The sequence below is a fragment of the Salvelinus namaycush genome, chromosome 36 (genome assembly GCF_016432855.1).
Source record: "Salvelinus namaycush isolate Seneca chromosome 36, SaNama_1.0, whole genome shotgun sequence".
Taxonomy (NCBI): Eukaryota; Metazoa; Chordata; class Actinopteri; order Salmoniformes; family Salmonidae; genus Salvelinus; species Salvelinus namaycush.
Window position 1 is genome coordinate 4,341,435 of NC_052342.1, and position 26,850 is coordinate 4,368,284.

A 26,850-nucleotide genomic window follows, 5' to 3' on the forward strand; every position below is an offset into this window, starting at 1 on the left:
CCTACCACTTTGAAAATGCAAAATAATTTTTTATTGTGAAACAAACAAGAAACAAGACAATAAAACAAAAAACTTCAGCGTGCATAACTATTCCCCCCCCCCCCCCCCCTCAAAGTCAATTCCTTGTAGAGCAACCTTTTGCAGCAATTACAGCTGCAAGTCTCTTGGGGTATGTCTCTATAAGCTTGGCACATCTAGCCACTGGGATTTTTGCCCATTCTTCAAGGCAAAACTGCTCCAGCTCCTTCAAGTTGGATGGGTTCTGCTGGTGTACTGTACAGCAATCTTTAAACCATACCACAGATTCTCAATTGGATTGAGGTCTGGGCTTTGTTGCTTTAGCAGTATGCTTAGGGTCATTGTCCTGCTGGAAGGTGAACCTCCGTCCCAGTCTCAAATCTCTGGAAGACTGAAACAGGTTGCCCTCATGAATTTCCTTGTATTTAGCGCCATCCATCATTCCTTCAATTCTGACCAGTGTCCCAGTCCCTGCCGATGAAAAAAAAAAAAGCAAAATTTTAGTCTCATCTGACCAGAGTACCTTCTTCCATATGTTTGGAGAGTCTCCCACATGCCTTTTGGCAAACACCAAACGTGTTTGCTTATTTTTTTCTTTAAGCAATGGATTTTTTTGTGGCCACTCTTCTGTAAAGCCCAGCTCTGTGGAGTGTACAGCTTAAAGTGGTCCTATGGACAGATACTCCAATCTCCGCTGTGGAGCTTTGCAGCTACTTCAGGGTTATCTTTGGTCTCTTTGTTGCCTCTGATTAATGCCCTACTTGCCTGGTCTGTGAATTTTGGAAGGTGGCCCTCTCTTGGCAGGTTTGTTGTGGTGCCATATTCTTTCCATTTTTTTTTATAATGGATTTAAATGGTACTCTGTGGGATGTTCAAAGTTTTGGATTTTTTTTTTTACCCAAACCTGATCTGTACTTCTCCACAACTTTGTCGCTGACCTGTTTGGAGAGCTCCTTGGTCTTCATGGTGCCACTTGCTTAGTGGTGTTGCAGACCCTGGGGCCTTCCAGAACAGGTGCGTATATATACTGAGATATATACTGAGATCATGTGACACTTAGATTGCACCCAGGTGGACTTCCTTTAACTAATTATGTGACTTCTGAAGGTAATTGGTTGCACCAGATCTTATTTAGGGGCTTCATAGCAAAGGGGGTGAATACATATGCACGTACCACTTTTCCGTTTATTTTTTGAAACATGTTATTTTTTTCATTTCACTTCACCAATTTGGACTATTTTGTGTAAGTCCATCACATGAAATCCAAATAAAAATCCATTTAATTTATAGGTTGTAATGCAACAAAATAGTAAAAAACGCCATGGGGGATGAATACTTTTGCAAGGCACTGTAAAACACTCAGCTTTATCTAAACACGTCACCTAAACGGGGACATACACGGAATGATTCATGTTCAAGAGAGGAAGGCATAATTCAACTCTTTATGTTGTAGTGCGAAACTGGACGTCCTCAAGTTCAGGCAGTTGGTTCATGAGTTTATTTTCATCTCACGGCAGTAAGACACCATGGTACTCTTAAGTGACTTGGTCAAACTGAATAACAACTCACAATTTTATCATACAAACAGAGAAGCTGAAAAAGTGTTGTCCGTTTAAAAATAAACGTTAGCAATGCAAGGAACATGCATCTGTCTGTCCATATCTGAAACAAATACAGTAGGTCTAGACAGACAAACAAAACAGAAGAATAAAAGCATGAGACCTGGCATTGGATGATGGTTGGAGCGTTGGTGCCAGTTTTGGAATCTGGTCTGGAGTGTGGTTCTTGGCCAAGACTAAAGGCCAAAATCACTTTTAATGGAGTCTGTTTTAAAACGAGCATTGGCTGAACATTTCAGGTGATTCACTCTCATAAATGTCATATAAACAGTTAGAACCAAACTTCAGTAAGGGAACATACCATTAGACCTCCCTCTCTCTCTGCCTGGTCTCTCTCAACCTCTATCTGTGTGCCCATGTACATGTTATACATTTGATATGCTTATACATAACACTTTGTCGATTGAAAAAACACTTACACGTGCAACTCTCTGTATACTGCATTCTGTAGCTTTCTCTCCCAACCTGCAACACAAAATAAAGGCATTCATTTGCAACATGACATGCAAGATATTCAATGTAGGTCCAGTCCATGACAGCTAGCTAGCTATTACCCACACAAATACTTGTTCTGCATCACGTGCTTACCTGATGCTTTGAGAAAATTACGAACGTCCTCTTTTAGAGATTCTAATTGTATCTCGGGTCTATGCAAACACTCCTAAATAGAATAAGAAAATAGTTAAGCATGTTCTCGATGTAGCTAGATATTTTTGGCATGTCAAGCAGTTAGTTACTGGTTGTAAAATCAATAGTATAGCTAGATAAGGCACATATTTGTATAGCCTTGGCAGCTGTAAAATCTCACAGCAGCAGACAGGGAGGACAACATTCGTTGTTGCACAAGCCTTTCGGTCAATGCCTTCGGTTCTGCAGAGCAGCTAGCTAGCTACTTACTTTGGCCTGTCTCTCTATTTGAGAGTGTAAATGGGTTGCTTTCAGTCGCTGGACAATTTGCGCAATTGTCAGTGATAACTCCGTACCCTCATCCATCATTTTCAATGCTCGTTTTGGTTAATCTACACTACGATAAGGCAATTAGACTTTTAGAATCCATTTGGTATCCGGTGATGCAGCCTTTGGCCTCTGCAGTGGTTACTTAGCAACTACGGACTATGGATGTAGAGGAAACAAAAAATAAGCAACATTAGTTCCTAGCCCAGCCATTGCTTCTGAATATAAATATGATACATGTCTAGACTTTTTCTTTTGTTGCTTGGTAGTTATTTATTGCATTATCAGTGTGTTAATTGTGAATAGCCTGCAAGCTCTCTCTCTCTCTTTCTTGATGAAAAATCCCTAATGTAGGCTGTGTTCCTTGCATAAACAAAGATAAGATATTGTTTGGACTCAAATTGTCTAGATTATCTATGTAACGTTATTTGTAGTGCTGTATCCAACAACATCTGATCGTCAATCGCATTGCATAGCCTATAAAAGTCAGAAAGGTAGAGTCATTTGAGTAGACCAGGCCTGTAATAAGAATGATTTGCTATGACTCTGTCACCCGCATTCAAATGGCTGAGGGTTTAGTTTGGGAGGGGCATTTTTGGAATACGATAGGCCTATGTTTGGCTTGACAATGACAATGGAGTAGGCAAAAGCACAAACAAATCTGGGACCAGGCTAGCATCTTAGGTCTATCTAGTCAAAGTGATACAATTACTGAGAGCAGAAGATAGGTTTGTAAGCAAAACATGCATGTGGAGTTATGTCATGTCGTGATGGATCACCATCATCAGGTGAGCCTCTGTCCAGTACCACAATGACAGCCTATTATCTCTCACATGTGAGCAATCAATCACATCTCACAGATTGTTTTTTTGTTCATAACAAATCTAAAACTATTTTATTTTTGGTGAAAACATTGACGTGGTATTCTTGAAATATGTCACTTAAATAGTCTATTTATACAACAGACTAAAACAAAATCACTGTAAGGCTACAAAAATCATTTTAAATTGTTGCGGCTGCTGTTTCACTTGCATGACCATGGGCTCGAGAGGCGGGCTCTCTTAGACCGGAGTTCTCTATCCACCCATCCATACTGTTATATTTCTCATATCCAACCTTGAAGTGCTGGAGCACAACAAAAGTGTGCATGCAGCAGACGCTTGAAGTCAATAATTTTTTGCTCACTGACTGATACCCGTCAATTTCGTTGAAAGCTGGATAATAATTTTGTATCAAACAAATGGGGTCATGCAAACTTCTGGAGAATATGAACATTACATTTGGGAAGTGATTTGCAGACGTAATATCAAGTTTGTACGGAATGGGTTCCTTTGCATAACCTCATTTCAGTTTATGCATCAGACAAAATAACATAGAAAAGCTCAAATGGAGACATTTACATTGCATGATATGCTCAAAAACTCCACTGATCTTTATAAGATATTATGTGACTTTGGAATCAAGAATGTCTCGGGGTGCGACGATGAAAGCCAGACGCGGCCGGAACCGAAAGGTAACCAATCCAAATGATAATCATACATTTGGGTGAAATTAAATTGACAAAAAGTAATTGTCTAATTGTAGATATATTTTAAATCAAAATAAATATGTTTTTAGTGGAGATATTGATGCAAAGTGTTGTTAAAAATGTAGCCCGTTTTATTTTTTAATTAAGTCATGAAACGGTTTTATTTAAAGTCATAACACTCTGTTACACAAACCTGCAAAAATGCATTTTGTCCCAAATCATCCATATTTCAAAATGTTAGTTATCTTTTTATTATTATTATGCACAACTGCGCATTGAGAGCGACCCTTTGGACACCCCGAACGATGCATTTACGCGCGGTTGAAATAGCATGCGTTCTTTCGGCTCCTCTGCTTGGATGGAGTGAATATCATTATTTAATTTTTGACATTAATTAACACATGATTACAACTTAGTATCAGGTCAACACGTAGTTGTCTGATAGGCTACAGTAGGTCTTAGTGTTACATTGACTGAAATTATCTCTGAATTCTCATTGAAATTAGGTGGAGCTGATAGGCTATACTATGAAACCAATATTTTGCTAATTCAAGTCCCACATTTGCGCACACTCTTCCCCTGAGTAATGCAGCCAACCAGAACTGACTCCAACTGAATTACAGATTAATTGCCTTTAGCCTACTAATGGTAGTCCTAAAATAATCCAGGATGAGTAAGGAACAAGCATTTATATTTAAAGTTTTTCTCAATTGCGTAAAAGCTATGTTGGGATCTGTGTTGAAACGTAGCCCATCTATATATAGGCCTGTAGAACAGCAATGACCAAAATGCTAATAGCCTACATTTACAGAACTTCTGGTAATTGTCTTGCCTTTGTACCTGACTTGCATATCTTAAGACCACCTTCTGCAGAACTTGAAATACAAATGTCATCCACTGGATAAGAAAAAACTCACTGTTAAGCCTGTGTTTAGTTCACAGAATATTAACACATTGTTTTCATCAGAAGAGAATGTGTTCAATTGTGTTCACTGTTTCCAGCAATCAGTAAATGCTCCTGCACAACATTCTTACAATCACCCCATCAGTGTCATACCATGTACAATCTAGGGAAAGATCTAGGCAGTGGGACTGTCTGATCATTTTATTTCACAATATTGCAGATATGCAGAGAATTAAGTTGGGTTACTTCTAAGAAACGTTGATATAGTCCGAAGTCATCATCTCCGACATTGTGACCTTCCATTGTAGAGCTTTGCTTTAGTGTGGCTTGAGGCCTATATATTCATATCAGTTGTGTTTTTCCTCCATTGTATTCACCTTGCCTTATTTCTACTGTGTATTGTGTTTCTGTGTGCCAATGGAAAGTCAACAAAACTATGAGCAGACGAGCCTACGTATTGAATACATGCAATTGTGATTGGACCGATTAATGAATCATGCACACAATGTGCTTATTTTTCATGTAATTTCTTTTATCAGTAATATTTTATTTGATGTGTATGAAATTGTTTGGTGAAATGTGCATAAAAGGAGAGTAATTGCCCATAACTCTGCACCTTTGGATAGTTGTACTTCCAATTTTGATCGTCATGATTTATTGACGGCAAAGAAAACGTATTGATCTACTGGGATTTTTGAAAGACAGACTAACTTTCTGTTTTGTCTGCATGGACTCAAGAGATAAGTATGATTGCATTCATCTATTTGCAGGCACTTGTGTTCTTTTGATGAATGTGTTTGCAATTTTGACAGTATACTATAGGTTTTGATGATTGTATTTATGTTTTTGAGAAGGCATTTACTTTGTTGCAAAAGGCCACAGAGTTCTGTGTCTTGTGGACTCTGTTTTGAAAATCAGCAACATTGTTACAAAAAATGCTTGTACATGATTGAGAAAAAATACAGTTGAAGTCGGAAGTTTACATACACTTAGGTTGGAGTCATTAAAACTAGTTTTTCAACCACTCCACATTTTTGTTGTTAAAACAAACTATAGTTTTGGCAATTCGGTTAGGACATCTACTTTGTGCATGACACAAGTCATTTTTCCAACAATTTTTTACAGACAGATTATTTCACGTAATCATAATTCCAGTGGGTCAGAAGTTTACATACACTAAGTTGACTGTGCCTTTAAACAGCTAGGAAAATTCCAGAAAATTATGTAATGGCTTTAGAAGCTTCTGATAGGCTAATTGACATCATTTGAGTCAATTGGAGGTGTACCTGTGGATGTATTTCAAGGCCTATCTTCGAACTCAGTGCCTCTTTGCTTGACATCATGGGAAAATCAAAAGAAAACAGCCAAGACCTCAGAAAAAAATTGTAGACCTCCACAAGAGCAATTTCCAAACTCCTGAAGGTACCACTTTCATCTTTACAAACAATAGTATGCAAGTATAAACACCATGGGACCACGCAGCTGTCATACCGCTCAGGAAGGAAACACGTTCTGTCTCCTAGAGATGAACGTACTTTGGTGCGAAAAGTGGAAATCAATCCCAGAACAACAGCAAAGGACCTTGTCAAGATGCTGGAGGAAACAGGTACAAAGATATCTATATCCACAGTAAAAGGAGTCCTATATCGACATAACCTGAAAGGCTGCTCAGCAAGGAAGAAGCCACTGCTCCAAAACCGCCATAAAAAAGCCAGAATACGGTTTGCAACTGCACATGGGGACAAAGATTGTACTTTTTGGTGTCTGATGTCATCTGGTCTGATGAATCTGGTCATCTAGTCTGATGAAACAAAAATAGAACTGTTTGGCAATAATGACCATCGTTATGTTTGTAGGAAAAAGGGGGAGGACTGCAAGCTGAAGAACACCATCCCAACCGTGAAGCACAGGGGTGGAAGCATCATGTTTTGAGGGTGCTTTGCTGAGGGAGGGACTGGTGCACTTCACAAAATAGATGGCATCATGAGGAAGCAAAATCATGTGGATATATTGAAGCAACATCTCAAGACATCAGTCAGGAAGTTAAAGCTTTGTTGCAAATGGGTCTTCCAAATGGACAATGACCCCAAGCATGCTTACAAAGTTGTGGCAAAATGGCATAAGGACAACAAAGTCAAGGTATTGGAGTGGCCATCACAAAGCCCTGACCTCAATCCCATAGAAAATTTGTGGGCAGAACTAAAAACCATGTGCGAGCAAGGAGGCCTACAAACTTGACTCAGTTACACCAGCTCTGTCAGGAGGAATGGGTCAAAATTCACCCAACTTATTGTGGGAAGCTTGTGGAAGGCTACCCAAAATGTTTGACCCAAGTTAAACAATTTAAAGGCAATGCTACCAAATACTAATTGAGTGTATGTGAACTTCTGACCCACTGGGAATGTGATGAAAGAAATAAAAGCTGAAATAAATCATAATCTCTGCTATTATTCTGATATTTCACATTCTTAAAATAAAGTGGTGATCCTAACTGACCTGAGACAGGGAATTTTTACTCTGATTAAATGTCTAAATGTCAGGAATTGTGAAAAACTGAGTTTAAATGTATTTGGCTAAGGTGTATGTAAACTTCTGACTTCAACTGTATAATAGAATATTTTACAATCGAATTAGGATACATTTATTTCACCCTCTTTACACAACAAGAGCCATGTCATTGAAAACAGATAGCCCTAACAAATTGATTATTTGAAGGTAATGATAATATGGATAATGATGGTGATGATGATCTTAATAATAATGATGATGATAATGATGTTTATGATGATGTTGATAATAACGATAACATAGACGATGACAATGACAACAATGATGAAGCTGATGGTCATGGTGACGATGACGATGATGATAATGGCAATTATAAGAACAATGATGCTGACCGTCTTTCTCTCCTCTCTATAGATTTGAACCAGACGGTGCGTATCTTCCTCTACTGCCTCATCTTCCTGGTCAGCGTGCTGGGTAACAGCCTGATCATCGCCGTGCTGGTGAGGAACCGCCACATGCGCACAGTCACCAACCTGTTCCTGCTCTCACTGGCCGCCAGCGACCTGATGCTCTGCCTCTTCTGCATGCCCTTCACCCTCATCCCCAACCTCATGAGGGACTTTGTGTTCGGCTCGGGCATCTGCAAGGTGGCCATGTACTTCATGGGTGAGTCCAGTGGATGTACTGTACACAGGTCCTGACCTGGGCCCGTATTCACAAAGCGTCTCAGAGTAGGAGTGCTGACCTAGGAACAGTTTTACCTTTTAGATCATAAGGAATAAGATTCTATGGATAGATCCTAGATTAGCACTCCTACTCTGAGATGCGTTGTGGATATGGGCCCAGGTCTCCATGACCATGTAGTGTGTTTGCCTGTTAGGGATTTCTGTGTTATTGCAATATGATGTGTTTACATACTCTTGTCATCTTCTATGCTGCATAGTTAATCGTGGTCTTATCTTGTTATTGTCTGCTACACTGCTGTCACTCATTTCAAAAGGGTCAAGTAAGGGGAGTGAGTACAGTAGGTTCTGTCCACATAGCCACATAGGAAGATTCCTTTCAGCTTCAGCCACTCACTCACCGACCTACCATGAACACACTGGAGTGGGCTGTAGGCCAATAATGGAAAATCAACAAAGAAGCAGATGCCAGAATCCATTGAGTCAATTCCACCTCCATTTAGGCTCTGACCTGGTGCCTGGTGTGAAGAGACACCAAATAAAGTAATTTGATGGCTATAGCTGTGGCTGCGTTCCCTTGTTGCCTTCCCGCCGCCCGGGCTGTAGACGTACTGGCCCTGTCTCCCGATTTAAGGAGCCATTTATTCTGAGCAGAAAGGGTCCAGGCCACAAGGCAATAAGAGGAAGCAAAATAACATGGTAGAAGAGTGATGTAAAGTGTCTCAATAACTTTAGACTCTCAGGCATAGAAATATCAATAAAGCTATGTGGTTGAGGATCCTTTCTCTAGAGGCATTTAAAGTCAAGGCTGTACTGTTCTCATGGTTCGTAACTTGTTAAAAACATTCCATTGAACTATTTTATGTCTGGATGTTATATGGATGTTATAGGTTCCAGATACAGAATAGCTCTATGCTATTTTCAAGTGCTCTTGTAGTATCCAATCTTTTTCAACAATATTTCCTGCCTAGATATTGTATGGATAAATCCTAGGTATATGCATTTGTATTTGCTGGATTTATTTTTCATTATTGCCTTCGGGAACATTTTCTATCATGGTTTTTTTTTTTAGTAGTTTGATAGTTCACAGCCTTCCTCTGTCCTGATCTGTTTGTTCTTGGATCCGTGTGCGGTGAGATCACGGCCGTGTCAGTAGAGATGAATAAACTCATCTGTCACAGAGTTTAACGTGAAATACATCGGTACATCCACGGTAATTATTTAGATGTGCCGATGTTACTATTAGTCTGTAAGTTTAACTTCCACTGGTTAATCCTATTGATGCACCCGTGCGTCAACCTAAGTAACAATTTTTTTTGAATCCCCATGAAAATCCATAAATGTAAGATTTTTTTTGCATGGGCTGCGTCTCAAACAATCAAATCCGCCTATGTCGGCCTTCCACGTCTGCGGTGGAAGGTGGCTGAGCTACACCGGTATTTGTCTGACCATTAGACATCCCGAAAATCGGGTTTCTCATGAAAACGTCTGTAGCGTCTGAACGGTTTCGCCTAAAAAACTATTATGACCACTCTATGGAAAGGTGAGACTCACGAACATGATGGTGTTCTCGATTTTGCAAGTGCCACAGGACTCGTCTGAAGGTAACCCATACAAACTAATTGAAGTATGGAGATATTTTTGTTGCCACAAAACTAAGGGGTTAAATATGTGCCCAAAAAACATAAATATTTCCTGAGCTTTCTTATATATTCTAGAGTATAGGACAGACACTTCAAAACCTTATTCGTTATGATACATTTTTTGACTGTATTTTTTGCCATTTATGAATGTGTTATCCAATGCGTTTCTATGGGCTATAGTAGAAAAGGCCAAATTCAATATTTTATCAAATATTTGTTTTAAATATATTATTTTTACCTAAAGGTGTCCTAAAATTCTAAATCAAATTACTAAATTATCCATGGCATGACCATCTTAAAACAATTCCATATGTTAGCCTAGTGCTCTGTCTCTACACGCTCGTAAAGTCATTATTCACAATTCATTCACGATTATCCATAATCTAGGCAGCATCCACATTAATGTAGAAATGTTTAGAAACATATTCTAATCTTATTTACAATAAAAGTGACTCCAAAATGACACCGTACATTGTTTACCATTCATTTCTATTGGGCACAAAATAATCTGAAACACAACCAAAACAAACAGCAAATGCATCGAACAAATTTGTAGAATCACAAACTTGATGTAGTCATTGCGTGCTATGAATATGGGACCAAATACTTAACTTTTTACTACACATAAGTGAATTTGTCCCAATACCTTTCCTCCCCTAAAATAGGGGGACTATGTACAAAAAGTGCTGTCATTTCTAAATGGTTCATCCGATATGGATGAAAATACCCTCAAATTAAAGCTGGCAGTTTGCACTTAACCTTATAGTCATTGTTTGATTTAAAATCCAAACATTTGGAGTATAGAGACAAAAGAAGAAAAAAAGCTTGCCCGTCCCAATAATTATGGAGGGTACTGTATATACCCTGATACTTGAAGAATATCATTTATAAATTCCTCATTAGCTTAGTTCAACTGTCGGATTCCAACATAACCCAAAATATAAGCTTGTTTTATTCCATTGTTTGTAAACAATGTAATTGTAAACAAATAATGTTTAGCCTTAAAACACAGTTAACATTTTTATGTCGCTATCATGGATGGTCATCCATAACTCTCTCTATCAATTTGAGATTGGTTACATTTCTCCAGCTGTTTACCAAAACAGCGGCAGGGTGACTGCTTTGCTGTTGTTTGAACTACAGATTATCCCTTGAATTGTGACCTTAACCTGGTCTGGCAAGCCTCCAAATCACAATCACATGAGGCTACATTGAGATTCTACATATCTACGACCCTGTTACATATTTCTATATGAATAACTAACACTTTACATACATATTTACTACACTGTAAAATATTTAGCCGTACAAAATCATTGCAGTACAACATGCTAATGTAGGCTACATGCTTGTTTGTTATCGATGTATTAATCAGAATCTATACTCATGTGGTATCAAGGACCGTTATTCGTTGTCATCCCTCTAGGTATCTCGGTGAGTGTCTCTACCTTCAACCTGGTGGCCATTTCTCTGGAGCGCTACAGTGCAATCTGCAACCCCTTGACCTCCCGTACCTGGCAAACCAAGTCCCACGCCGCCAAGGTCATCTCTGCCACCTGGGTGGTGAGCTTCCTGCTCATGCTGCCCTACCCCATCTCCAGCACTCTGGTGCCCTTCACCCGGGTCAACAACAGCACGGGCAACATGTGCCGCCTGGTCTGGCCCAGTGATGTCATCCAGCAGTCCTGGTGAGAGGAGAGCTACTTTAGAGATGAGAGATACTTTTTTTGTCTGCCCAGTGCCATCAAAAAGAGAGGTTTCAGCTGTTATGTGGTTTTCACCGTAAATAATGGAGAAGTCTGCTCAAAAGATTCAATTCAATTCATGTCTATTACTTTTTGGGGGTTAAAGTATCTAATTCAGTGATTTGTTGATCTGTTAGATATATACTTAGCAATGATGAGGTAGGTCATTGTTGAGATCAGAAAGCTGTTCTCTGTAAGGTCAAATCACTTTGATGCACTGAATGCACACTTACCTGCTTTTGACCAATCTGGTGACCCCATGGACCTGTTGTTCCTCCCAGGTATGTGTCCCTGCTGCTGCTCCTCTTCCTGGTCCCTGGGATCGTGATGATGACAGCCTATGGGCTCATCTCCCTTGAGCTCTACAGGGGCATTACGTTTGAGATGACCAACAGGAAGTCCAGCAGAGGTACGTTTACCTCAACTGACCTCTTGAAAATGTGCAGCTCTGGCCATCATGTTATCTACATTTTGTGGCAACCTTATTGGCAATTATTTACAATTGGCTAATCTTTGGTAAATCCAATTTGTACAGGGACATTATTCATGTCTATGTTTAATATCTCTCACAGAGATGATTTCCTTATCATTATTATATCCACCTTTATCATTTGTAATTGTTATTTAGGGAAATGCCATTTTCGTTCATGTTCATATCTGCTGTTATGATCCATCACAGACAGACAGTGCAGCACGGGCAGCATCAAACCCGGCGACAACGACGGCTGCTACCTCCAGCCTGCCAAGAAGGGCGAGCTTGCCCACCTCCAGAGCCCTCTGTCGACCCACAGCCCGAACGTGACCATCAAAATCAGAGACAGCACGGGCAGCGCCAAGTCCACGCTGAGCCGTGTGTGCAGCAACAGCTCCACCTCTAACCTGATGGCTAAGAAGCGTGTGATCCGCATGCTCCTGGTCATCGTCTGTCTCTTCTTCCTCTGCTGGACACCCGTGTTTGCCGTTAATGCCTGGAGGGCCTTCGACCGCCGCTCTGCCGACAAGCTCCTCTCGGGGGCGCCGATATCCTTCATCCATCTGTTGTCATACACCTCGGCGTGTGTCAACCCAATTATATACTGCTTCATGAATAACCGTTTCCGCCAAGGGATTCTGTCCACCTTCACCTGCTGTAGCTGCCCCAAGGGCGGTGGGGTCGGGAGGGGGGCTGGGAGTAGGATGGGGACGGGGGGAGGAAGAGGAGGGATGAGGAGCAGAGAGAAGAACGGGCACACGCCATCGAATGGTAATAGCACGCGCTTCACATACAGTAGTATCCGTGGCTCTGCTCAGGCTTAGCTTCCTTTGCCATCATCCACCAATCAGAAGTAGGTAGTGGTCATGAAGGCGTGGTGGCCTGTCCAAAGTGTTCCCCCCCCCACCCACTGTACAGTGATATTTTGGTCTCTGTTAAGGTCATGCCTTCTTTCCACTTCAAAGTCCCCGTGCCTGTGAGAGTGGACATGTACACTGAGTATTCCAACCATTAGGAACACCTGCTCTTTCCATGACATAGACTGACCAGGTTAATCCAGGTGGACGCTATAATCCCTTATTCAATGTCACCTGTTAAATCCACTCCAATCAGTGTAGATGAAGTGGACAAGGCAGGTTACATTTTTAAGCCTTGAGACATGGATTGTGGCTGTATCCAGGCTGTACCACATCCGGCCGTGATTAGGAGTCCATAGGGCGGCGCACAATTGGCCGAGCGTCGTCCGGGTGTGAACGGGTTAGGCCGTCATTGTAAATAAGAATTTGTTCTTAACCGACTTGCCTAGTTAGATAAAGGTTACATTCCTTTGAACGGGGTATGGTAGTATGGTAGTTTCATGCTCAACAGTTTCCCTTGTGGAACAAGACATCCAGCCAACTTCACACAACTGCGGGAAGCATCCCTTGGGAACGCTTTCGACACCTTGTAGAGTCCACGCCCCGACCAACTGAGGCTGTTCTGATGGAAAAAGGGGGGCGCAACTCAATATTAGGAAGGTTATCCTCATGTTTTTTGTGGGTTTTTTACACCCCGTGTATGTATTGAGAGAATCCCAGTGAAAGAGTCGACGATAATATTGGCGCCATTGCGAAGACAGGATAATCTAACCATAGCATGTTGACTTCATGGAACTGAGAAATCAGCCAGAGTTTTTAGCAAGGAGATGATGATACGACTTTAAAAGAACTAACGGTAAACAAACTATAAAAGACTGAGGAACGGCGGCACCCGATTAAAACTCTTGACGTATAGAGCACCACCCTATATGCTGCTTTTAAAGGGACCGTGCGAGAACATGGCTAGGTAATGTCTACGGCAAAGAGGTTTACATTCAGTACTGCCCCCCCCCCCCCCCCCCATGCGTACAATCGTCACAGTCCCCCTTTACAGAACCTCTCCATCTCCCCCATGTGCATTCAAAGCAGAATGTCCCTTTGGATGTACTTCATAACTCCGTGTGTGTGTTCTGCTCCTCTCTGCATAAAAATCTCTTTGGATACATTCTTGTCGGGGACTTGAAAGCTTCAAACCACAGCCCAATGATGACACCACGTTCCCAAAGACATTTAAAACTTCCCATGCTTCTGTGACCTCCTTTTACAGGCAGTGCGACACATGTGTAAATACTTACTGACTTAATCGTTGCCATTCCAGGCAGTTGCGCATTATTTTGTGTCCTAGCCTTGTAGCATAGAAACTTCTAAAACAAGTCATAAACATACCAAACAGTCGTGTTTTCTCTTTCTTGACCCAGTCAGCGTGTGTTTTCGTCGTTGTACCACATGTACTACTGTGGGTGACATGACTCGTCGCCTTATCGAGGTGTGGGACTGTGCACCTGTCTGTCCCCCTACTTCAAAGAGATGTTTCCCGGCGCTACCTGTCAATCACACCACACCTGGTCTCTGTTGACTTGGGTTGTAAAATATACTGCGGCGCAAATGTAACAAACCGTGTTGTTTTGACCTTGTTTTCTTGTAGCATTAAGTCCATTTTAATTGTTTATCATTGCTCTCTAAGGTAAATTGCCATCTAACTTGCATTGGAATAGGAAATTGAATATTAAAAGTATAGTAGTGTTAATTTCTCCGAATGTATTTTTCCCAAACGGTCAAGGAATGTGTACTGTATGGACGCAGACCTCTGCTCCACTATCTGCTGGTGTCTGGCGGGGCCCTTTCAAATCCCTGAGTAAGAAGGTACAGAAGGTCTGCCGATGGATTGCACTTGCTTACACTGGAAGGGCCAGTGGTTCTTGGGAAACGACACTCATGAGACGCATAAACAAACACTCACCTCTGAACTGGTTCAGAGGCCCAGGTTGTACAAACAAATGCAGAGTGGTGTTACTTCACAGACGGACTATTTGCTGTGCTTAAAAAAGGGCAATCTGCAGTTGCTACATCCCGTTTTAGACATTTAAATGAATGATATACCCATTGATTCTTGAAGAATATAACTTTTAGATGCCTCATTAGCTTAGTTCAACTCTCGTACGCCATCAGAACCTAAAATATAAACTTGTTTTGCTCCTTTGTCTGTAAACAATGCAACTGTAAAAAAAATACTTAAAAAAACACTGTATGGCCTCAAAGCATGGTTCAAACTATAATACCATGGACGGTCAGTCCTTTATGAGGATATAACCATGTTTTTTTTGCATACTTGAGGGCCTCGAACATAAAATACATGTAGTTAACGACACATTTCATTTCACACATCATTCTGTCACTTTTTATTTCTTGATTTTTTTTATGCCAATATTGCAAGTAATTTTTTTAATGACATGGATTTGAGCATGAACTGGAACTGCAATATGTACAAAAAACAAAACAAAAAACTGTCCCCTTGTTTTCACGTTATTGCTAAAATGTTACAAACTGCACAGGTTTCTACCATCAGCAACCCTTTAAGCACTGAGTATACTACCACACTGACGGACTGACACTCTGCTTAACATTACTAGAACATTACACTGAGAGAGAGAGAGAGAGAGAGAGACAGTAAGACGGAGACAGAGTGTGTGTGAAAGGACGTGTGAGGGGGAAAGGAAAGGAAGGGTAAGAAATCGGACTGCAGCAAAGCCAAGCGTACAGAGCTAAGAGTGTAAAGGGATGAGAGGGAACGTCAAAATGTACGTACACAGACAGAGGAGAGACAGGAAGAAAGAGAGAAGCGTAAAAGCACTTCATAGTGCAGCCAGCCAATAGTCTTGGGGAGTATGTAAGGCTGAGTGCAACAGAGAAAAGGCTCCTCCCAACACGCCTTTTCATTTATTTAAAGCTGCCTCTCGCTCTGTCCTGTTTCGTTTAGCAGTGCATGAGAAATCTACCTTGTAAAAAAGACATTTGGCATATTAGAGGATACATACACACATTGTTCAGAGCTCATTACAACAACAAAAAACAACAGCTGCTTTTGGAAGAACAAAACAAACAACATGGACTGACAGAAAAATTAAAACCGGTATGTATACAGTATTTTTCAAAAAGCATCACACAAGTTGGAGAATATTTTGTATTTTGCTGGGTAAGCTTTTGTTAAAAAGCCATGTAACAACATTCCACCCCTGTAAGGGGGGAGAGCTGCCTTCCCCTTGTTGAGTGAAACCTGAGGAAGGGGAGCACTGATGCTCTCCTTGACCATATAGTTGCTCTCTGGACCCGCCCTCTCCTCCTGCTCCAATCCCCCACGCCTCCACTGTTCTCTGGAGTACACGTAAAACAGTTCAACCAGCGGCATGTTCATTAGGGCGCACCGTCGCAAAACGTTTCGAAACGTTTCATTCCATTTCCTGCCTACTGAACATGACCCAGCAAAGACAATCAAAGAGATATGAGAATACGCACTACCCTTCCACTGTTTTAAGAGATGCAGCGCAATGCCACTCCTTCCAAACTCACTCAACGCATCAGTGATAAACGTAAGGAGCAGGCAGGGTGGAGCCCAGAGAGACAACAGAAAGTGTAAAAAAAGGAAATGGAACACGAGCAGAATGACAGGGGAGTGACTGGAGGACGCCTGAGGCATTAGAGAGGTGTTCCCCAAACTCACTTTGATATCGAAGAGGTAGCTCACCTCTTACCAGCTGAAACGGGCATGATGAAAACACTGCGCAGACCCAAACGTATTTGGGTGACCACCTTATTGACATATCACAATAGAGTAAAGGGTTAAGAAAGGCCAGTAGCATTTCTCTTTGTTGTGTGTGTAAAAACATTTTTTTTATTTTTTTTTTATCCATATTAAAGGTGATTAGTGACAAACGCTCATGTTGGTTTGATGCTACAAACTATTCGATTTAGGTTGATACACCCATGCTTTAATTCATAGAAAAAATGAAACTGTTCCTGGACCGACCTTTTGGAAATCGACAACCCAGGCAACAAGGGCAATAATGCACTTATTTCTTTGACATAAAATAAGGGGGGAAACTTTATACCAATAATTTAAAATAATATCAATATTACACTGTTTACATTAACATCAATGGCTGGAAAAATAGAGGGGAAAATCTAAATGGGGAGGGGGAAAAAAGCATCCCTTAAGTTTGCATTTTTGGGGGGGGGGGGAATAGAGCACTTTTTCTTGTTCCCTATTATTAAAGGGATATGACTGTTAAATGGGTACATGAATGACATTGGCCAGAAATACGTCTTAATTAATAAGCAGACATTCAAGTTAAAGCATCATAGTTCATCCCGGAAGTGTATACAGTTCCACTGTAACACTATGATCAAAGTATTGCCTTTTTTAGTATTTTTGTCGACCCACATATTATTTCCCAACAATGAGAGAGAAACAATCACTTGTTTTATATTTGGATCAAGTCGGAAGACGGCGCGGGACCCAAACAATCACCAAAGTCCATCTTTACAAGAGCATTGATTGTTTGGAACGTGAACGGTGTGCACACCCGCCCAACCACGCTTTGAAATGGAGCGAGTCTCACTCACTGATCCATTGTTAGACTACACAGAGGAGCCAAACACACACTCACTCTCACACACTCACTCTCACACACACACACCGGCTGGTGAACTAGTGGTCAGGCAGACAAACCCCAAGAGACACGACGACGTGACCTGTACAATATTGCTGTACGTTTTTCCAAATACACATATTCGATAACACATACACACATCTAGAAGGCCGTATTACTTCTAACAGGAGACTTGATCACCACAAATACAGCCGGTGAGTGTGGCTACTTTCAGAAAGCGACTTTTACAATGTACACGTAATTGTTGTGTGAGGTCAAAAACCACAGGACGTTAGTTAAAAAGGCTTTTAGGAGGCCAAACAGAGGAGCTCAAAGCACTCACAAGACAATGTATCCATGCCAAAATGGAGAAAGCAGGGCACTGTGATAATAAAGTACATATTTTATAGAAGTGTTGTACTTGTACACTGAACAGAGTTAATATTATTCTTTAAAAAAGGCCCACAAATCTTCCAGAAGGCTGACAATGTGGATTTGGAGCATTATGGGTAATGTAGTCCAATGAAACAACTTAACGAGTGGTGATAAGACGGGCTGGTTTTTTTACGTGAATGGAAAGGGCAGGTCGTTGGAAGGGTAACGGTTCTCTTTGACATTTAAGTCAGCGGTAAGGCCACATCGAATTGGAAGTGTCTGTCTTTTCCGTTTTCTCAAAACAATGGAAGTTTTAAATACCACGAGAACTACACACAGGAAGACACCAAGGCCCGGTGAGACAGTATACGGGCCGACAGATTCCAAGACGTCGTCAGATACTTCTGTGGCGACCAATACAGCGGCATGATCTCAACATGGGATACACGACACGATTTCTTCTGACTGTGTGCACAGTAATAATATACAGTTCTAAGGCTACCTTTTCAATTTGATGACTAGAATCATAAAATGCATGTTGAAGCGACAAAACTATTTTGTAACTGGTAGTGGAAGTCTAGTTTTTTTTTTTTTTAAGTTTGAAATAAAATGGAAGAATTCTGCAGACTTCGCTATGGCTCCTTGTGTGATGTACAGACATGTCATTTCCAACGGAAACGTAGCTAGTAGCACACAGAGAGTATTGCAGACAAGGCAGAGGCGTTGCTTAAAGCTTTCCTTTTTAAAGACTTCATAAAAACCAATGAGAATCCAAAATGAGGCCTGCTGAGGTGACTTCCTAACACAAACCGAACCTTCGGTTAGGTAAACAAGACGAAAAGAAATCCCCAGACTTTAGTCATTTTTTTTTAGAGAGCAAAGTATCAAAAAATGGAACGTTCCGTCCAAAAGACCAGGGGGGGGGGGGGGAGCAGGCGTTTGACGGCGATAAGGGTAGCTATAATACACAAGCCAGGTCGGGATATGGCCCCCCCAAAAAAGGCCAAAGCTAGGAGGGTGAGAATAGAAACTATTTGGTAACAAAAGTGTACTATATATTTCATACAAAAAAAGGTATGGAGAAAATGTACCTTTACTAAAGCTTATACAAGATCCTTGGTCCATAAAAACGATGTTATCATCAACACGTTTTTATATGTGTCCCTCTATACCCACTCCTCGCTCTCCCTCCAACAACGATACATCTCGCCCCCTTTACAGAAACATACACAAACTAACGCAACATATAAAAACAAAGGAGGAAAACAATTATCAGAGGGGGGGGGCGGGAAAAAAGCACAAAAACTATCCTTTTATGTTAACATTTTATACATGTGGCGGATGCATCGCTGTTGTGGTATCGATTTTCTCACGGCCGTCAAAGGCGCTGGTGCTCTGAGCCAATAGGAACTTATTCCACAGCTTCAACACCAGAGACAAGATGGTAGCGGCGAGGAGTTCCACACAGTTTCGCTTACTTCCGTTGGTTGACAACTTTTGACATCGTTCTTTCCTTCGAATTCCTCCTCTTCCTCCCTTTTGTCCAACCAATTTCCTATTTCAGCTTCTTTTTCTTGTATCCAAAATCAATATGCAGCACTTTTAGAGAGTCAGTTTACTTTGTAGTCTTTTCTTACCATGTGGTACGTTTTGCTCTCAAGGCATATTGTGTGTATAAGTGTATGTGTGTGTGTGTTAGGACACCACAGTGGCGGCCGTGGAAGAGGACGTGACTCCTGCGTTGGAGCCGTTGGGGCCGTAGGTGTTGTTAGCGTCGCTGTTGTTAGCGATGTTGCTGCTAGCCGTGAGCAGGCGGTCGCTGCCCGCCCGCAGGATGGCTCCGGCGGCGTTGCAGTGCGGCCGCGGCCCGGGCTCCGGCGTGTAGGTGAAGGTGAGTGTGGTGGAGTAGATGATCCCGTCGTTTCGCACCAGCGTGACGGGCACCTGCACCGGCTGCCGCACCCAGCGCCAGCCCTCGCGGAAGGCAGAGATGTCAGGCACCACGCACAGCATGCTCTCCGCACACCTGCAGGCGGAGGTAGAGAGAGAAAGAGTCAGAGAGGGTTTCAGCTCTCTAGATTCAATTATATTTGTGGTGACTCACTCCCTCTGTGATGACCTCAGTGTAGACCAAAGGCAAAAAAAGGGGTAGGTAACGCAATGACCCCATGTCAGTTGACAATTGTCGGTTGAGTATTATCTTTCATTGTGCTCCGGGACTGATTAGAACAAAACGACTTAAGTACACCAATGGTTAACATGCTTCCATCAAACACTATGGGAGACCCATACATTCCCTCATACCTTACACAGTGTCTGTGCCGTGCCTTAGATCTTGTACAAAAACAGCCCTGTAAAACCTCCCACGATACACACGTCTCGCACAAACGGGTCAAATGGGGGACCCGGGGCGTTCTCAGTGTACATTGGGACCACTTACACACCGTCCTGCAGCCAACAACCACCTCGACATTTCACTCACAGCATCTCCCGGTAGCGTTTTACAACCAGGATGAATGGCACACTGATAGTCATACAGGACCCCTATTGTTTATCACAGGGTAACCATAGAGCTCTTTCATCTGTTCTAAAGACTCTTCCTTCATGGGAGCAGCCATAAACACTGGGTCGCCAATTCATCTATTAAATTCGACATGAAAAGGAAAAAAGTACCTTCGGGGATGGTTGGCGTCGCGTGAAGGGCGTACTTTGAAACTGCTAATATCTGAGCCCAAATTAAATTCCGTTTTGTACAGTTAGCACAAATTGGCTCAGAACATTGCTTTGACTTGGATCAAAGCACGCCAATGTAAGATGGCATTATTATGTCAACTGGCCAATTACTATGTAAGCTGTCCCCTGGTTTGTCGAAGCGGTAGTCTTTTACAGTTTATAATGGCTAATGAGGTCAGACTGAATCGGGACATCCTCGTTCCCTTTTCAGAAAAATACATCTCATGGATAAAGCTCATTAAACATTTGTAGCAGTTTTAGTTGATATCAAATTGTATTGGTCACATGGTTAGCAGATGTTAATGCAAGAGTAGCGAAACGCTTGTGCTTCTGCTTCCGACAGTGCAGTAATATCTAACAAGTGATCTAACAATTCCCCCAACAACTACCTAATACACACAAATCTAAAAGGGTGAATGAGAATATGAAGATACAAATATATGGATGAGCGATTGCATTGTGGCATAGGCAAGGTGCATAAGATGGTATAAAATACAGTATATACATATGATCTGAGTAATGTCAGATATGTAAACATTATTCAAGTGGCATTATATAAAGTGGCATTGTTTAGTGACTCGTGATCCATTTGTTAAAGTTGCCAGTGATTGGGTCTCCATGTAGGCAGCAGCCTCTCTGAGTTTGTGATTGCTGTTTAGCAGTCCGATGGCCATGAGATAGAAGCTGTTCTTCAGTCTCTCGGTCCCAGCTTTGATGAACCTGTTCTGACCTCGCCTTCTGGATGGTAGTGGTGTGAACAGGCAGTGGCTCGGGTGGATGTTGTCTTTGGTTATCTTCTTTGCCTTCCTGTGACATCGGGTGCTATAGGTGTCATGGAGGGCAGGTAGTTGCCCCCGGTGATGTGTTGTGCAGACAGCACCACCCTCTGGAGAGCCTTGCGGTTGAGGGCGGAGCAGTTGCCATACCAGGCGGTGATTACAGCCTAACAGGATGCTCTCGATTGGGGATATGTAGAAGTTAGTCAGGGTTTTGGGTGACAAGCCAAATTTCTTCAGCCTCCTGAGGTTCAAGAGGCGCTGTTGCGCCTTCTTCACCACACTGTCTGTGTGGGTGGACCATTTCAGTTTGTCAGTGATGTGTACGCCGAGGAACTTAAAACTTTCCACCTTCTCCACTACTGTCCCGTCGATGTGGATAGGGAGGTGCGATAGTCCACGATCATCTCCTTTGTTTTGTTGACGTTGAGTGAGAGGTTGTTTTCCTGACACCACACTCCGAGGGCCCTCACCTCTTCAATGTGGGCTGTCTCGTCGTTGTTGGTAATCAAGCCAACGACTGTTGTGTCATCTGCAAACTTGATGATTGAGTTGGAGGCATGCATGGCCACGCAGTCATGGGTGAAAAGGGAGAACAGGAGGGGGCTGAGAACGCACCCTTGTGGGGCCCCAGTGTTGAGGGTCAGAGAGGAGGAGATGTTGTTTCCTACCTTCACCACCTGGGGACGGCCTGTCAGAAAGTCCAGGACCAAATCGCACAGGGCGGGGTTGAGGCCCAGGGCCTCCAGCTTGATGATGAGCTTGGAGGGTACTATGGTGTTGAATGCTGAGCTGTAGTCAATGAACAGCATTCTTACATAGGTATTCCTCTTGTCCAGATGGGATAGGGCAGTGTGATGGCGATTGCATCGTCTGTGGACCCGTTAGGGCGGTATGCAAACTGAAGTGGGTCTAGGGTGACAGGTAAGGTGGAGGTGATATGATCCTTGACTAGTCTCTCAAAGCACTTGACGATGACAGAAGTGAGTGCTATGGGGCGATAGTCATTCAGTTCAGTTATCTTTGCCTTCTTGGGTACAGGAACAATGAAGCATGTGGGGACAGCAGACTGGGATAGGGAGCAATTGAATATGTCCGTATACACACCAGCCAGCTGGTATGCGCATGCTCTGAGAATGCGGCTAGGGATGCCGTCTGGGCCAGCAGCCTTGCGAGGGTTATCATGATTAAATGTTTTACTCACGTCGGCCACGGAGAAGGAGAGGGCGCTGTCCTTGGTAGCGGGCTGCGACAGTGGAACTGTATTATCCTCAAAGGGTGCAAAGAAGGTGTTTAGTTTGTCCGGAAGCAAGACGTCGGTGTCCGTGACGTGGCTGGTTTTCTTTTTGTAGTCTGTGATTTCCTCTAGACCCTGCCACATATGTCTCGTGTCTGAGCCGTTGAATTGCGACTCCACCTTGTCCCTGTACCGGCATTTCACTTGTTTGATTGCCTTGCGGAGGGAATAACTACACTGTTTATATATTTCGGCCATATTTCCAGACATCTTTCCATGGTTAAATGCAGTGGTTTGCGCTTTCAGTTCAGAATGCCGCCATCCATCCACGGTTTCTGGTTAGGGAAGGTTTTAATAGTCACAGTGGGTACATCTCCAATGCACTTCCTTATAAATTCACTCACCAAGTCAGCGTATAGGTCGATGTTATTCTCTTAGGCTGCCCGGAACATATCCCAGTCCGCGTGATCAAAACAATCTTGAAGCGTGGATTCCAATTGGTCAGACCAGCGTTGAATGGTTCTAGTCACTGCTACATCCTGTTTGAGTTTCTACCTATAAGACGGTAGGTGCAAGATGGCGTCGTGGTCGGATTTGCCGAAGGGAGGGCGGGGGAGGGCTTTGTATGCATCACGGAAGTTAGAGTAGCAGTGGTCAAGTGTATTACCCCCACACATAGTGCGGGGGTAATATAATTTAGGTAGCTTTGTTCTCAAATTTGCTTTGTTAAGATCCCCAGCTAATATAAATGCAGCCTCAGGATATGTAGTTTCCAGTTTACATTGAGTCCAGTGAAGTTCTTTGAGGGCTGTCTTGGTGTCTGCTTGAGGGGGAATGTACACCGCTTTGAAGATAACTGACGAGAATTCTCTTGGAAGGTAATATGGCCGGCATTTGATTGTGAGGAATTCTAGGTCGGGTGAGCAGAAGAACTTGAGTTCCTGTATGTTTTTATGATTACACTATGAGTCGTTAATCATGAAGCATACACCCCCGCCCTTCCACTTCCCAGAGAGGTGTTTATCTCTGTCGGCGTGATGCATGGAGAAGCCCGGTGGCTGAACCGATTCCGACAACATATCCCGAGAGACCCCTGTTTCCATGAAACAGAGAATGTTACAATCGCTGATGTCTCTCTGGAAGGCAACCCTTGCTTGAATTTTGTCTACCTTGTTGTCAAGAGACTGGACATTGGCGAGTAGTATACTCGGGAGCGGTGGGTGATGTGCATGTCTACGGAGCCTGACCAGGAGGGCGCTCCGTCTGCCCCTTCTGCGGCGCCATTGGCTTGGGTCGGCTTCTGGGATTAGATCCATTGTCCTGGATGGTGGTCCAAACAGAGGATCCGCTTTGGGAAAGTCGTATTCCTGGTCATAATGTTGGTAAGTTGACGTTGCTCTATTATCCAATAGTTCTTCCCGGCTGTATGTAATAAGACGTAAGATTTCCTGGGGTAACAATGTAAGAAATAATACATTAAACAAATTAAAATACTGCATAGTTTCCTAAGGACTCGAAGCGAGGTGATCATCTCTGTCGGCGTCATCTTTAGCATCTTCAGTTGGACTTAATTTGAAGTGTTTCTGAAATCCCGGTTGGCTGGAAAAGCTGGACATTTGGAGAAAGTTACCGGAATTTTGCAACCCTAGTATTAAGATAGCCCAGACTTGAAAACGAGCAGGGAGGTGTGTCGGTACCTGTACATGGTCTCTGCCTCGACGTCTCCAAACCAGACCCTCAGGTTTGAAGTGAAGTTCTGTCCCGTCAGCTCCAGCATGGCCACGTCCCCACCACCGTTTAGCTTCACAAACACACAAATACAACAAGTCTAAATGTTTATGTCTTGTTGGCGGAGGAAGAGATGGAGATGGAATTTCGTAAAGGCTCTAAAGGACGTGTGTGTACAAATATTTTTGGAGCACTGCGAGAGGAACAAATAGTTGTTTATGATAGGAATGGAGTGTGTGTGCATCCGTGTGTGTGTCTGTCTGTCCATATGTGTGTCTGTCCGTATGTGTATGTGTGTGTGCGCGCGCGTGTCCCTTTCTAACCTGTAAACTCTCGACCACAGGCACGGGGGTGACAGGCGAGTGGACGGGGCCCATGCCCTCGTAGAAGGTATACTCAGCCTTGTCCGTGCTGATGATTGTCCAGGACGCTCCGTCGTTGATCATCTCTTTGTTTGGTTCCTTTGGGCATGGAGTGGCCTGGGGAGAGGCAGACACACACACACACGCGCGCGCAGACACACACATACACGTCAAAGGGAGCCAGAAGCGCTTGATCGTCAGATGTAGATATAGATAGGTAAATTAATATAGATGTGTTTGTTATGACCGTCGCTGTATCCTGGTTAAGTTGTTGTTTCTATGGTGATCTCTGATGTAGAGTTAGATTGAGAGAGAACACCTAAGCGAGGGACCTATTACGCATCACCTTAACATTATATTAACTCAGAGGATGAGGATCACTCGAAAATCGGTCATCTCCCCGAGATGGGAATCACAAGGCAATAAAAATCTCTTAGAAAAACAAAGGCTGTGACCTATTCGAGCAACGGGGACCAGCACAGAGCACCGTCAAGCGTTGTCCTCCATTTTCAGGTGGGATCTGACTAACAAATGTTCAAATTTGAAGATTGCAAATCATTATCGTAGAAATTAACTAAATGGTCACTATCCAGGAAGACGTTTCCTAAAAAGGTCATTCTGATTGGTAACAGCAAGTATGTGGTCAAAATGATGGCGAATGGTCGAGTGTAGTTTGAGTAGAAGGCTGCGACTAAATTGAATTGGAAGTTGTATTGGGAAGGAAGTGTCTCACTCACTTGAAACTGGATGATCCTCTCTTGGGAAAGGCACAGGTACATGCGCTCTGTGTCCTTCAGGTAGAAGGCACACTTGTGGAGCTGGGAGACGGGGTCGTCTGCATCCAGCAGGGCCGTCTGCTTGTCCACTTTACGGATGATCTGACCCACACAGAGAGGATGGTGTTTAGATGTCGACGCAGCAGCGTACAAATCACATCAAGACAATAACTGGCAACTTTAATTCATGTGTGTGTGTGTGTGTGTGTGTGTGTGTGTGTGTGTGTGTGTGTGTGTGTGTGTGTGTGTGTGTGTGTGTGTGTGTGTCAGTAATAACGACAGAAAGAGAGATAATTTGACATGCATAAAGACAAAATATATAATATACAACAACAACAAAAAGAGTTATGTGACAAGAATTGAAAGAGGTGAGGGGTGAGAAACCAAAGTAAAAGTGGTGGGTAGTACCAGTCGTGGCAGGGCCATCCCGGTGACAGAGCAGACCAGTTTGACCGTTTGTCCGTAGTGGATATAGCCATCTCTCACAGTGAACTCCTCTCCTTCGGACTCCTCGTCATCCACTGGGAAACACAACACATGAGATACGGTCACACAACATTTCATTCAGGCTACAGTAAATATATGTGTGGTGAGTGTGTATATGAGAGAGCGTACAGGACTGATTAAGAATTGAGTGTGTGTGTGTGTGTGCGAGAAATGTGAGAATACAAGCACGAGCGTGTGTTTGTGCGCGTGCTTGAGTGTGTGTATGAGACTCACACAGGTGGATGTAGAAGGCACCCCATTGCTGGGAGCTGGCATGAAAGTTCCCCCCCTCCACATGTAGGTAGCGCGTGCTGACCGTCTGGGACCGCAACCGGTTGAACAGGGCCACCTTGGTCCCCGATGCAATACACACTGCAGTAGGAGAGACACACAGAGAGAGAGATAAAGAGACCACACTAAAACGGAACAACCCCGAAGCATGTCCCCATCATCGCAAGATGAAATTACTGGGCGATAAGAAGTGTGATTAGAGGGTAGAAAACGTCCGCAAAACAAACACTACAGGTATTTGACAATATTGAACATTGGGTCATTTTCATGCCTCGGTTGTCATCTGTTTTTTTTGTGTTTTTTTTGTTGCTGTAGTGCCCTCTGAAGAGCAATAACGGCATTGTGAAGGGTAGAGATCAGCATTGGTTAGAGTACTTCAAAAGATGCCTCCTTCCTTCCTCCCTTGACGTCATCACTAATGTACAATGATAAGACGGGTGAAATTGAGGGTTCCAATATACATCTTTCACTAACAGAGTCATGTGAGATGAATGGTAACCTCAATGAGG

At 42.8% G+C, this 26,850-nt stretch overlaps 3 protein-coding genes across 3 annotated transcripts in view; 1 reads left to right on the plus strand and 2 right to left on the minus strand.

The window, feature by feature from the left end:
- The window catches only part of tbc1d19 (TBC1 domain family, member 19), a 31,520-nt gene extending 28,790 nt beyond the window's left edge, over positions 1 to 2,730 (minus strand). The window contains exons 1-3 of the mRNA XM_038976106.1: positions 2,535 to 2,730; positions 2,226 to 2,298; positions 2,057 to 2,102 (exon numbers count right to left, since the gene is read on the minus strand). Of these exons, the coding sequence (XP_038832034.1) occupies positions 2,057 to 2,102; positions 2,226 to 2,298; positions 2,535 to 2,633 (218 nt within the window). The 5' untranslated portion in view covers positions 2,634 to 2,730. The remainder of the gene's footprint in view (positions 1 to 2,056; positions 2,103 to 2,225; positions 2,299 to 2,534) is intronic.
- Positions 2,731 to 3,977: 1,247 nt separating this feature from the next.
- LOC120030642 (cholecystokinin receptor type A-like) lies at positions 3,978 to 13,141 on the plus strand. The gene is made up of 5 exons (XM_038976081.1): positions 3,978 to 4,104; positions 7,946 to 8,197; positions 11,284 to 11,545; positions 11,884 to 12,011; positions 12,282 to 13,141. Exons 1-5 carry the CDS (start codon positions 3,978 to 3,980, stop codon positions 12,896 to 12,898), a joined length of 1,386 nt encoding a protein of 461 aa, XP_038832009.1. The 3' UTR covers positions 12,899 to 13,141.
- A 2,165-nt stretch (positions 13,142 to 15,306) lies between these two features.
- The window catches only part of LOC120030152 (recombining binding protein suppressor of hairless-like), a 95,213-nt gene continuing 83,669 nt past the window's right edge, over positions 15,307 to 26,850 (minus strand). Inside the window, exons 6-11 of the mRNA XM_038975481.1 lie at positions 26,285 to 26,422; positions 25,973 to 26,085; positions 25,526 to 25,666; positions 24,750 to 24,905; positions 24,396 to 24,499; positions 15,307 to 19,978 (exon numbers count right to left, since the gene is read on the minus strand). Coding sequence (XP_038831409.1) covers positions 19,648 to 19,978; positions 24,396 to 24,499; positions 24,750 to 24,905; positions 25,526 to 25,666; positions 25,973 to 26,085; positions 26,285 to 26,422 — 983 coding nt within the window. The 3' untranslated portion in view covers positions 15,307 to 19,647. The remainder of the gene's footprint in view (positions 19,979 to 24,395; positions 24,500 to 24,749; positions 24,906 to 25,525; positions 25,667 to 25,972; positions 26,086 to 26,284; positions 26,423 to 26,850) is intronic.